Source organism: Stenella coeruleoalba (assembly GCF_951394435.1).
Source record: "Stenella coeruleoalba genome assembly, chromosome: 15".
Lineage (NCBI taxonomy): Eukaryota > Metazoa > Chordata > Mammalia > Artiodactyla > Delphinidae > Stenella > Stenella coeruleoalba.
The window spans coordinates 29,972,883-29,985,683 of NC_137161.1; the positions used below are offsets into that span (position 1 = coordinate 29,972,883).

The 12,801-nt window shown below is 52.9% G+C and overlaps 1 protein-coding gene across 3 annotated transcripts; it reads right to left on the reverse strand.

The window, feature by feature from the left end:
• Positions 1–6,874: 6,874 nt before the first annotated feature.
• Positions 6,875–11,309, reverse strand: GFRA4 (GDNF family receptor alpha 4). 3 transcript variants are annotated; one of them, XM_079945161.1, is made up of 6 exons: positions 11,144–11,309; positions 8,798–9,143; positions 8,600–8,709; positions 8,371–8,505; positions 7,555–7,646; positions 6,875–7,387 (listed from the first exon to the last, which is right to left on the reverse strand). In XM_079945161.1, exons 1-6 carry the CDS (start codon positions 11,187–11,189, stop codon positions 7,307–7,309), a joined length of 810 nt encoding a protein of 269 aa, XP_079801287.1. In that variant the 5' UTR covers positions 11,190–11,309; the 3' UTR covers positions 6,875–7,306. The 3 variants fall into 3 exon arrangements, 2 of the variants coding, with proteins under 2 accessions (XP_079801287.1, XP_079801288.1); XR_013831610.1 differs by having other exon boundaries at positions 7,333–7,387; positions 7,555–7,803; XM_079945162.1 differs by having other exon boundaries at positions 6,875–7,803.
• Between the last annotated feature and the right edge of the window lie 1,492 nt (positions 11,310–12,801).

Here is a 12,801-nt window from a genome sequence, read left to right on the forward strand (position 1 = left end):
GGGCTTTAGCCAAGAAATGTTGGAAGAAGTGATATATTCAAGTTCCAAACTTTGCACAAACACCATGCTCCCACATGGGACTCCCTGGAGGTCACGTGTTAAAGACACTGGCGATAATAAGGGTTCAAGTCACCACTTAAAGGCAAACCACCTGACCAGCAAGAGCTGTGTGCTGGCCTGTGCGTCTGAAAAGCAAACTTTACCGACCCACTGAGATTTGGCATTTTGGCAGCTTTTCTTACTCTTATTAATACACAAACTGGCACCTTGAAGTACAAGGCAACTATAACCAAAGCCTAAGGTATGTGGCGTTGGCTTAGTTAGTGGTGAGGCGGCAGCAATGAGAAAACAGACACAGCAGGCAGAACAGCTGGGGATCCCTGTCAGGTGGTGGCAAAACATCTGGTATGGCTATGGTGTGGATAGCTTGTTAAAGCAAACTACTTTTTTGCTGTGTTTACTGAGTTTTTTTGTTCAAGGGGAAGAAGCTGGAAGAAAAACAGAATGTGGTATGTGTTGATTGTTACTTGGCAAGACAGAGTTGAGTTCCAGAAAAAAATTAGCCAGTTTACAAGCAGAAGTGAAGGGGGTGGAGAATCCTGAAATCCAGAGTTGTGAAGTGTTGGAAAAGCCAAGTAGTCTTGCTTCCAGTCTCCAAACAGTAAGACATGCTTATGAGCAAAAAAAGGCCCAGGGAGACAGTGACTTGGCCTCCGAGTAAGAATCACATAGAGGGTGTGGTCTTCCTGCTTGAGCCTCATAACCTTAAGGCCATCATCTTGAGGGGGAGTCATGTGGATAAGCAGAGAAATAAAGCGAACCTGAGAACTGTGCCCAGGAAAGAACCAGGAATGCTGTCATTGACCCTGGGCCTGCCTGGTAAATAAATAAAAAGCGTAGGTTTCTGAGGGAATTATGTTGCCAAGAAAACCATTAGCTTGACCATAAAAAAATGAGAACAGCCAACCCTGTGACTATCGAGAGTCTTAATTAGAACCACCCACAGGCGGGAGATGGTTGTGAAAGCTGTGCAAGGCAGGCCCACCACCCAATGCCACCTCAGATGTGGCCAGAGAGCAGATTTGGGCCTGGTCGGGAACCTCCCCCACCTCGAGGCAGGGCCCGGCAGGATTTCAAAGTCCCTGTAGGCCAGTGATTGCAGTGTGTCGGCCATCCTCCTCCTGCCCATCCAGCCGCTGTGTGTCGGCCAGGCACTGTTTGGAGTCCAGGGACTTAACAGTGAACAATGCGGACCAAATCCCTGTCCTGGTGCAGTCTACAATCTAGCAGGAGAGACAAAAATAAAGACAAGGCCAGGTAATAATTTCTGTGAATCAAGGATGGGGTAGGGGTTGGGGTAGACAGTGCTGGGGGGTGTGCTGGGGGGGCTGGGGAAGGCTCTTGTGGTAAGGTGACAGTGGGGTAGAGCTCACTGAAGGAGGGAGCTGGCACATGGACACCTGGGACAAGAGTACTCCAAGTAGAGGGAGCAGCAGGTACAGAGGCCCTGAAGAGGCAGCGTGCCTGCTGGGTGTGCGCAGCAGCAAGGCATGGGGGCTGTGGGGGCAAAATGGGTCCAAGAGCAGTGGTAGGAGTTGGGGCCAGCCAGGTCCTGCAGGAAAGTAGTTCTCAGCGGTACAGAGCTTCCCCTAGGGGACATCTTGGAAAGACGAGGGGCAATTTGATTATTGCATTCAGAGGGGCACCACTATGATTTAGTTGGTGGGCCTGAAAAATTCTGTCACCAACTGCAATGTCACTCCTAGTATCTGAGTCCCCAACCCCACACATCTCTGTGGGTTGCATCTGAACAGACATACACCTTGCAGCCCTGTATCACTAGCTGTGTGACATGCCTGGCAAGGATTCTCTTGCATCCTGTGTCCCCAACCTGAGGAAGGGACTAGACTAGATGATGCTGATGACTGTATGAAGCATGTTGCACAGGGAGCTGGGGATCCACCCTGGCTGCTGGGGCCCGTTTCCATACGCTGTAGGTCTTTCCTCCTCATTTGTGTAATCCTAGTCCCTGGAGGGCTCAGGTTCTGAGGTTTTGTACATGTTTTATCTTCTTGTGCATATACTCATCTTGATTTTCCTCTGTATCTTCTGCCTTGGACTGGAGGCTCCTTCGGGTGTGGGGTGACATGTCCCCGGCAGGACAGCTTCCCAAGACATCCTTCAACCCAGGCCTTCCCAGGCCTGCAACCCAACAAGGCAGGGCCACATATCTGCCTCCTTTCACATGCAAGCCAAGCTTACTGGCAAGTTGCCATCCAGCTGGGGACCTCTCCTGAAGCCCTGCATAGCCCCTTCCCTCCTGCCTCTCTGGAAATTTCACCCACCAGTGTCCACAATTCCTGTAAAGATAAGCCAGTTCTGTGAGTTTGGCCGCACCTGACTCAGTTGGGGTGGGTGGAGAGAGGAGGGGGGCAGTGCTTCGTACCAACCTTGCACCTTAGACAACAGGCTCCAAGCCAGAGCCGGCATTCATGAACCATGAAGTTTCCACTCATAAATCCATGGATGCTTCCAGCACCTGCCCTTCTGCCTGTCCCATCCCTAGCCACCTGCCAGCTAGAGGCTCAGTGTTGACAACAGCTAACAGAGACCCAGCCACGGGGATGAGGCCAGGGCCAGAACTACAGTTTCCCAGAATGCATGTGAAAGAATGATAGCAAGCAGGCTACCTGGCAGGACACAGAGGCCAATATTCAGATGTGGAGCAAGGCAGGACCCTTTCATGGTTGTGGGGGCCACTGGACTCAGCTTTGAGGTGTTTGGCCAGACTTTACACGTTACGAGTCAGGACCGTTTTACATGGAAGCGACAGAAACCAAACTCAGACCACCTTAGACAACTCCATTAGTTTCCCGAGGCTGCTGTGACAAATTACCCAACCTTGGTGGCTTTAAATGACGGAAATTTATTCTCACAGCTCTAAAGGCCAAAAGTCCAAAATCATGGTGTAAGCAGAGCTGCGCTCCCCCCAGAGCAGAAGCTCTAGGTGAGAATCCATTCCTGGCCTCTTCTAGCTTCGGTGGCTGCCCACATTCCTTGGCTTGTGACCACATCACTCCTGTCTCTGCCTGTGTCTTCACAGCACCCTCTCTTCTGTATGTCTATCTAATCTCCCCCTGCCTCTCTTTAACAAAGATGCACAAGACTGCATTTACAGCTCCCTCTGATAATCCAAGATAAGTGCCTCCTCTCAAGATCCTTAATTCAATCACATCTTTTGCCATAGAAGGTAATATTCACTCTTTTGCCTACAAATAAGGTAACATCCACAGGTTCCAGGGATTAGGGTAAGGACAAATCTTTGGAGCCACCATTCAGCCCATTACAGCAACAAAACCCTACAAAAGTCAACTGTCCCAGAGGTGGCAAGACGATGGCCTCTGCATGTCACAGGGCCTTGTCCCTTCTTTTGGCTTCTATCTCCAGAGTTGGCTAGGTCCATGCCCCAGACAGCCTCAAGCCTCCCACAAGAAATGTTCACTCTGGGAAAAAAAACCAGAAAGCCAGGCTGACACGGGGGCCCTGTGACCTTTCATTTTCCCCCTGCACCCAACAAGGAAGCCTATTTTCCTTGCACGTTGTCTGATGTTAGAGGCTCCATTTGATTAAACCCCATGCCTGAGCTGGAGAGAAGTACTGAAGGAAGACAGCCAGCTGCTATGGAACAACTTTGCTATTTTCCATTACGTTCCACTCACTTTTATCTTCCCAATCTTTTGAAAGGCATATGCCTATATTTCACTCTATCTGAGTAAAAAATGGAAGTAGTAGAGTTTAACACACTCTCACATAAAGCACATAACTTAGCATTGTGTGCTTGGGCTACCACACAGTGGTGGTAAACAGGGTAAGGCAATGCTTTCACTTGACCACACACCCCCGCCCCCCCCACTCTGCTCCAGGTGTCCATTCCCACACAGGTGTAGGTGGCTGAGAACATTCCTCCTTTGTGAAGTGGGAACAGGTTAGACTCTGAGCTTCGCTCTGTCCAACACCCCTCCTTTTTCCACTGGAAAACTGTCCTTCCCATTCCATGTGATCTTGGTGGGCTGACATCACTCTCCAGGCCACAAATCCTTGGAAAGAGAAGCGCCTTTCTCTGCTGAAGAGTGCTAAAGGAGAGACTGTAGATATGGGGCTGCTGGTAGCATCCTTGCCTACCCTGTGGTGAGAGCCTATCTGGCCTCAGAGGGGAACACAGACCAGCAGGGGTAACATCATTTGAACCCCTGGAGACAGCTGTACCTGAAGCCCAAATTGCTCAGATGCCCAAGCCAGTTTGATCTGTTTGGTTCCAATCAGGAGAGCACTGGCTGAACCTGGAGGCTGGTTGACAGCTGCCCCGTGCAGTGTCTGTGGGTTTGGTATGAGTTGTTAACTACAGTCTCAGAGCCAGTGGCTCTTTTTCTGGTCAGGGCAGCCCCAGGCCTGGGCTTCGGCGTGGTCTGTACCTAACCCCTGTGGCTTAGGTCGGGTTCTCCAGAAGTGAAGCCCAAGACAGGGATTCTCAGACCATGATTTATTGGAGGGAGTGCCCTCAGGGGAACCTCTAAGTGAGGAAAGCAGGAGTGGGCAGGGGAAGGAGCTGAAGTAGGATGTGGTCTCAGCTGGGATCCAGCCTCAGCCTGATCCCAGAGGGAACTCTGAAGCATGACCGGCACACATAACTATCCCCCGAGGCACGCAGGCCAAGCCTCTGAACTCCTGCCTCAGTCAGTCACTGGCCACCTCTGGGAGCAGAGTGTAACCTTATAGGCACTTCTTCTAGAAAAGGGGTCAGCTGTGAGCTGTGTTAGCAGCCAACATCCCCAGCAGCTTGTGGATGGGTTGCACTAGCCCAGAGAGTTCTGAGCAAGGCACCAAAAGCCTCCACTTCAACCTGTCTTGTGATCCTGTTACAGCAAAATTAAAAATGTTTTCCCTCTCCTGAGAACAAGGAAAATAAAGGGAACAGTGAAGAGGCTAGAGAAGAAACATAACCTGGCCTGAAAGAGTTAATCACTCCTAGTTTTATTTTAACTGTTACTAATCTGTAGTGTGTAACTAGATTTGTACTTCACAAAGCTAACCTATTTTTTTTTTTTTTGGCTGTGTTGGGTCTTCGTTGCTGCGAGCAGGGGTTGCTCTTCGTTGCCATGTGCGGGCTTCGCACTGTGGTGGCTTCTCTTGTTGCGGAGCACGGGCTCTAGGCGCACAGGCTTCAGTAGTTGTGGCATACGAGGTCAGTAGTTGTGGCACACGGGCTCAGTAGCTGTGGCTCGCAGGCTCTAGAGTACAGACTCAGTAGTTGTGGCGCACAGGCTTAGTTGTTCCACAGCATGTGCGATCTTCCTGGACCAGGGCTCGAACCCGTGTCCCCTGCATTGGCAGGCAGATTCTTAGCCACTGCACCACCAGGAAAGTCCTAACCTATCACTCTTTAACACTATGTGAATTACATCCTGCACTCCCTTGTAGCAAATCACCCCTTGTAGCTGTCTGCATTTCAGAAAGGAGGTCGCAGGCTGATAACCCAGAGACTAATAGACCCAATTACTGGGTTGCCTGACGCCAGCAGTGGCTGTTTTGAAATAGTGCAAGAAGAAGAATGCAAGAACTTCAGTATTTTGATCCTTATCACTCACTTCAGGACTGTGAACTCCCCCTATAAGAATCCCTGTAATTCCCCAAGGAAGGTGGGGCACAGTTCTTGAGGCACTAGCCTACTGTGTCTTCCCTTTGCCTGGCAAAGAAAAAAGCCTCTCTATTTCTTATCTTCCAAATCTCTGTCTCCATATTTCTACTCAGCATCGGTGCATAGGGAGACAAGGTTTGGCAACAGTCCCTGCCAAATCTCAACCAAGTTTGAGAAGGAGCAGTCCAGAGACACGTTAACTCATCAGGAGTCCCCAAGCTTTTGAGGAAGGCTTAGTACCTTGCCCCCATTGTTCTGCCCTCTCCGCCCAAAACTCCTCCACAGAACTGCAATTTAACACGATGCCCTTGGCATTCTCTGGGTCCACACTGGCCACAGTGTTTATAAAAAGCTTTATGATAAATTTCCCTCAGCTCAAGGAAAGAATTTGACGCTCCACGTGGACAGAAACATAAATTATGCAGAAATCAAAAAACAAAACCACCATCTTTCAAGTGTCTATCAGGGCGAGGCTCTGTGTGCACGGAGGTAGGGCTTCCCTAAGTGAGAACAGCAGGTGATCCCGGGGCTCCCAGGAACACCATAAGTGGAAGTGTGTCAATCAGGGCCTATGTTTGGCTGCAAATAACAGACACCTGGGGAGAAACTGGCTTAAACAAATTAGGGGTATAATTTTTCTCACATAATAAAGTCCAGAGGAAGGTAGACGGGCTGGTGAGCCACAATGTCATATGGTTCCACTTTCAAGATGGTGCCCATGCTCCCAGGCATTGCCTCCAAGTTTTGGGCATAAAAAGGGGAGGGTTGAGGCCAGAGGCTAAAGGGCCCAGTCAGCAAGTCTACTCCTTTTTAAAGAGCTCTCCGGGAAGCCTTATCTGTGAATTTCACTCACTGGCCAGAAATGTGTCACATGAACACCCCCTAACTGCAAGGGAGGCTGGGACATGTACTGTGTTTATCTGATTACTAGCAGAGAATGAAAGAATAAACAAAAGCAACCAAAGTCCCTGCCACTAGGACCTGAGAGGTGATTCAGTTCAGCATCCACAGGTGAGAAGATGATGCCTGGAGAGGTTCTGAGGCCACCCAAGTTCTTGGAGGCCAGCAGAGGCACACCCTGTGGCTGACCTTGGTCTCCAGCCTCCCAGGACACAGATCACATGAAAGCAAGGCCAGTCTCAGTGCACATGGATTTATTGAGTTATGGATGCCATTCCTAGTGCCAGGTTGAACCACTGGGAAGATGGCCATATGACCAGTGCAATGTAGGGAACTGGATTCTCACTCTAGGTGGTGTCCCACAAGCAGCATATCGTGGACAGGAAACACTCTGACAACGTTAGTTATGGGGTGCAGGTGGCTATCATGATGGGTGGTGCCTAACTGGGAGGATGCCATGACGGCTGGAGTAGTAAAGGGAGTTTCGCCTACAAGTCTGTTCAGAGGGAGTTTTGCCTACAAGTCTGTTTAAGTCTACCCTTAAAGCATGATAAAAGTGTCCAGACCTGCAAAGGGCAGTAAGGCAAGAGCACTGGGGCCAGCTTGGGAGGTAAGCCAGTCCCTTTTCAGTGGGGCAGTAGGTCACCAATGAGGCCCAGTATCCCAGGCAGGGTGGGACAGTTGGCTGTTGTCCAAGGTCTGCTGTTCTCATCAGAGCAGGGGCTGGAGAACCAGAACAGGGAGCACGGAGAGCATGGAGCTCCCCTCCAGGGACGCATCTGCAGAGGACACCTTGGCAGATGAGAGCAGAGTATGAACTTGGGCAAAAGTCTGGCTCTGCTCTCTGCCACCCCCACTATCCCAGGCCATTCACGCCTCCATCTAGGCCCAACTGGCATGGAAGGGTGGAAAGAGGCAGTGCAGGAGCTGCCACCTCACCATCCCCTCCCTGAACCTACCTGTAGGAGGCTGTGCTCAGGGTCCTGGTGGGGGTCCAGCTGGTCGTGTAGGACTGAGGGCCACCCACCGTCAAAGGCCTGTATGGCTCTATCTATGGAGGGAGGGGTGCAGGATGGGCTTGGCTGAGAAACCCTAGCACAGGGCCCAGCTCCTGAAGGACAAACTGAGACCCTTGGCATCCTGCGTGGGCCCTCCCCAGATAGAAATGGGAAGATAGGACGTCCGCAAGGCTTTTGGAATGGAAGGTGCTGGGCGAGGAATAACAAAATAAAAACAATTGTGTTAAGAGTGCCTTACATACTGTAGTCTTCTATCCTCACAGGAGCCTGACAATTATCATCCCCATTTTACAGATGGACACAAAAAGGCTTAGAGGAATTTAACTCTCAGCTAAGTAAGTGGCAGAGTCAGCCTTCAAACCCAGGCCCTCTAACTCCCAAAGTGGTCAGCGAACCACCCAGCTACTCAGACCCGAAAGGCAAGATCTTTAATGGGGGGAGTTGGCTATGCGTGGCGGAAGCAGGAATCTCGCCTTGTTCCATTCCAGGGCCTCGGAAACTTGTTTTAACCGCCCCCACTTCCTGCCCGCAGGGGCACCAGCCTAGACTACGCTAGGATTCTACTTTGGTCTGTGACTTGGTCTCCGGAACCAGCCGGGCGCAGATTGCCCAAGGGGCAAGACGACAGCAGAGGGGGTAAGTGGGCCTACAAGGCTGCCTCTGGGGGCCTCAGTTTCCTCAGCGCCAGCTAGGCAGCTTGGGAGGGGGCAGAAAGCCCCGACTGGACTCCCTTCCCGCCCCGCCCGGGCCCCTCACCCAAGCAGCGGTTCCTTGTGAAGAGCCCCCGGAAGACTTCGCACTCCTCGCGCCGGTTTCCGCTAGCTCCGCAGTCGCACCAGGGTGCCACGCGCGCGCTAGCGTTGTCCACGTAGTTGGGGGTGACGGCGGTGCCTGCCGAGACCCCGAAAGCAGGATAATCGGCCCACCCGGATAGAGGCATTCCCAGGAGAGCCCCCGCCCCAGCAGGGATCTGGGCGGTGCATACCCACGAGGCCGGCGTAGGCGCGCAGGCAGCTGGGGATCTGGTCTCGAAGGCAGCCGTCCAGGTTGCTGGGGGCAGGCGCGCAGGAAGCCTGGAAGGCCAAGAGGCGGGGCCTGCGCGGGGCGGTCCGAAGGCGGTGAGTGGGACCCGCCCCCCACCCGCCAGCCCCGCCCCCTCCCTGTACTCCACCTCCTCCAGCACCTGCAGACCCGGCTGTGCTCGCAGGCGTCTAAGGGCGCGAGGCAGGAGGGCGGGGCCGGTTCAGGACCCGAGAAGGCGCAGGAGGGCATGAAGGTCTGGCGCCGGCGCTCAGCACATGCGGGGCCGCCGCACGGGCAGAAGAGCAGCGCGTGGGTAAGCTCGGGCGGCCCGCGGGCGAAGAAGCGGCGCAGGGCGCGGCGGCAGCGGGCGCGGGGGCAGCTCCCCGGCGCGGCCCGACCCAGGCACTGCACCACGTATGCGGTGCGCAACCGCTGGCATCGCGCATCCGCGGTGCACGCGTCGGCCGCGTCCACGCATCGGTTCGGTGCGACAGCGCTCGGTGACCCTGGTGGAGCGGCGGGCAGGCTGTGGTTGTTGACGTTCCTTACACACACACACTTCACCTCCGCCTCCCAGTCAGGGCCTCCGAAGATGCGGGGTGCTCAAAACTCGAGGTGGGCAGAATGTGACCCGAATGCGTGAGCGACTGGTACTGACTGACCTTCCGTTGTGGAGCTGGGCAGTGGCGGGGTCAGGGATTTCCTGCAGCACGTCTGGGGTGGATGGGGCGCGTCGAGGCTGGGCCTGGCCTCCCGCAGAAGCTGAGGCCCACCCTCCGCAGGCACCACCCCTCGCCCATCCAAAGAGGGGTCCATGAGATTCCTCTCATTCTCCTGGGCCCCATCTGACACGGAAAACAGCAAGGCTTCTGGGACCTGACTCATGGAGACTTATCAGAAATGGTGCTGAGGACAGTGGCCGCTCCTCTTCTGCTCTGACATGCCGGGACGCCTGACCTTTCTTCCTTTCCTCTCCTTCCCCCTCCCCCTTGGAGACCCTTTGAGTGGCCTGTAGGTTTCAGGTTCTCCTTTCTTCTTGACCTTCTCTTGTGCCTCCTCCTGCCCCCTGCCTCTGCGTCTTCCCCCTCCATCCTCTTCTGGTGCTCCCTCCTCACCGATCTAACTGTTGCTGCCCCATCTGGATGGACTCTGGTTTCCTCCCGGGCTCTCCACTCTCCACTAGCCAGATAAAAAGATTCCCCACTAGGGCTCTGGGCACTGGAGCAATTTAGGCCTGGCTGCCAGGGTGTGGATTCAAGAGAAGTCCCAGATGGCAGGCCACAGGGCTCTGTCCTTAGCCACAGGGCACTCCACTGGGGGCAGAGAGTGTGCCTGGCACAGCCCAGTCACACACCAGGGGTCTGTTGGGCAGAGGGTGAGCTTTATCCAGAAGTGCTATGGGCCACATCTAAATCCAGCCAAGCTAGGGTCTTTGGAGGTCAGAACTTGGCAGCCCCTTCCTAGGACCTCAGTCACAAAACGAGGCTACCCCCGCCCCTCGGTGCTCTCAGCCTCCAGGAACCTTGCTTAGGTGAGAAGCCTCTGGCACCAAAGTTTGAGGGAAGTTTCGCAACCTGGTTCAACACCCATCTCGCTGTGTGTGTGTGTGTGTGTGTGTGTGTGTGTGTGTGTGTGTGTGTGTGTGTGTGTGTGTGTCTGGCACTGGCCATCTCTTTTGGGTGGCTGTGGAGGAAGGTAGAATAGACACTGAGGGCTTGGAATAGGTCTGTAAGTGGACGGGATGGACAGGAGAGGGGGAAGCCTTTCCTTTCTCTCTCCTTTCCTCCCCTCCAGTCTCCTTCCCTCCCTTCCAGGACTCCAGAGCAGCAGGCAAACTTTGCCCTTCTCTCCCAGCCAAGCCCTCACATCCCCAGGCCGCAGCCACACACAGCAGCACCTAGTGTCTCCTGAGATCTTGGTTCCACTTCTGTTCCTTTGCTTACCTGTTTCCCTCCACCAGGAGCACCCTTACTTCATGTTCACCCTCAAAACAGCACATCTCAGCTCCAAAGTCTCCTCTGCCTTGAACGTTTGCCAGATTCCTTTCTCCTCAACCTACACCACCTGGTAAAGTGACCCCTCCCTCCATGATGACCCAGGTGAGGAAGGGGTAGTCCAAGCAGGTGGAACAGCAGATGCATGGCATGGAGACACTGAAGATGCAGGGCAAGGTATCAATGTGAAGCTGCAAGACTGAAGGTGGAGGGCTGGGGCTGGGGGAAGGGTAATAGAGGCGGGAGAGCAGGCAATAGGAAAAAGAAAGTTTCTGGGGCAGAGCTACCAAGGCGAGACTTGGGAGACTTAGGAGGCCGTGGCTCTGTGGGACCCAAAAGCTGGAGGCGGGGTGCTGTGTCCCCACACCTCGAGCACAGGTGTCTCATTGGTGCCCCTTCCTGCATTTCAGCTTTTCCTAGAATCACCTTCTTGCCTTGTGCTTGAGGAGGGAAGAGGATCAGGGACAGAGAAGCCGAGGTTCAGAGGTCTCGGGGAGGAGGCAGGCACTCACCTAGAAGCAGTAGCAGCAGCAATGGGGGTGCCAAGCAGCTGGCCATGCTGGGCAGCAAACAGAGGAGAGGACGACGAGAGGCAGAGCCCCAGTCAGACAGGTGCCTCCTTCCCAGCTCCCCTGAGCCATAACGAGATGGAAACCCAAGTGTCTGTGCTGACGTGCTCTTCTGGGGGGGGAGGAGCCTTTGCATCAGGAATGACTCCCCGCCCCCAATGAGTCCCCACCCAGGCTGCGCCTTCACGCAGATCTGGGAGCCACTGAATCCAGTGCCAGAATGTGCCTAGATGGATCCCACCACACCCCCCAACACACACACAGCAACGCCCACACAACAACCCAAGGAGACCTTGTCTCTCCCACGCTAAACCATTAACTCTATGAAACAACACTGTTCTTTTCCGTCTCTTATAGTTTTATTGTTAACTTTTTGTTAGCTAATTTTAGACTTGCAAAAAAGTTAGAGCATTGCAAAAATGCTAGCGTTCCCTTTATATCCCTCACCCAGTTTCCCCTAACATCAACATCTTACCTGACCATAGTACAATTATGAAAACTAGGAAATTCATGTTGGTACAAGACACTTAACTATAGACCACTTTGAATTTCCCCAGTCTTTCCACTAATGTGCTTTTTCTGTTCCAGGATCCCATCCAGCATCCCACATTGCACTTAGTCGTCATGTCACCTTAGTTTCTTCCAATCTGTGGTAGTTCCTCAGTCTTTCCTTACAAACTGGGTGCTTCCCTATGTGGCCCTGCACGGTGGGCAGTCCCCCTTCTCGAGGGAAATGCAAGCCATAAAAACTTCTTTCAGTGGCATTAACTTCTCTGTCTCATTGCTGTGTCGTCTCTATAAATCAGAATCCCACAGCGAACACAGGAGTGGGCGTTAGCAAACAGTCTCATTCAGCGCCTTCAGCTGGTAGAGTGAAAGCAAGGCCTGAGCCTTGGGGCTACTTCTCTGCTGCCAGTGGGTGATTGCAAAAATTCCCCCAATTCTTCACACCCTATGAAATATGATTTTGCTTCTCCTCCCTGGAGGGGAGGTGGGGTTTGCCTCCCAATCCCTTAGAACCTGGGCTGGCCCTGTGACTTGCTTGGGCCAACAGAATGTTATGGAAGTAAATGTGCCAGTCATGGACTCTCAAGAAGCCTGACAAGCTTCCACATACTCTTCTGCAAGAGGAGATGAGTGAGGTACTTGCCTCAGGACCACAACTACTGATTTTTCTTTTTGCCTCAGGCTCCAGAAATGCCTTGGTATGGTAACTGATCCTGTCTTTAGTTAAATTTTTGATATTTTGTTCATCGTGGACTTTTGTATTAATTTTGATCTTTAAAAATATTACATTAAAATATTTCTTATCTTGATTACTTTTTGTGCCCACGGTGAATGCCTCCCTTGTCTCACTCTAATCCTGGTCCTGCTCGCTTAGAACCCTCCCCAGCTGTTATGTGAACAGGCCTGGGCTAGCCCGCTCATCCCCATCACCCTAGCCAACAGCCAGCCAACCCCAGAAGCAGCGACCAGCAGTTGACTGCAAATGTATAAGTGAGCTGAGCTGAGACCAATCGAACCACCAGCTGACTTGGCAATTCACAGAATTGGTTATTGTTTTAAGCTACTAAGTTTTGGGGTGGTTTTGTTATGTAGCA

Coding starts and splice junctions, on each gene's coding strand:
- GFRA4 (XM_079945161.1), bottom strand. CDS start 11,189: ATGGCCAGCTGCTTGGCACCCCCATTGCTGCTGCTACTGCTTCTAG. Junction 9,144..11,143: donor GCTGCTGCTACTGCTTCTAG/GTGAGTGCCTGC, acceptor CCGCTCCACCAG/GGTCACCGAGCGCTGTCGCA. Junction 7,647..8,370: donor CACAAGGAACCGCTGCTTGG/GTGAGGGGCCCG, acceptor CTCCCTCCATAG/ATAGAGCCATACAGGCCTTT.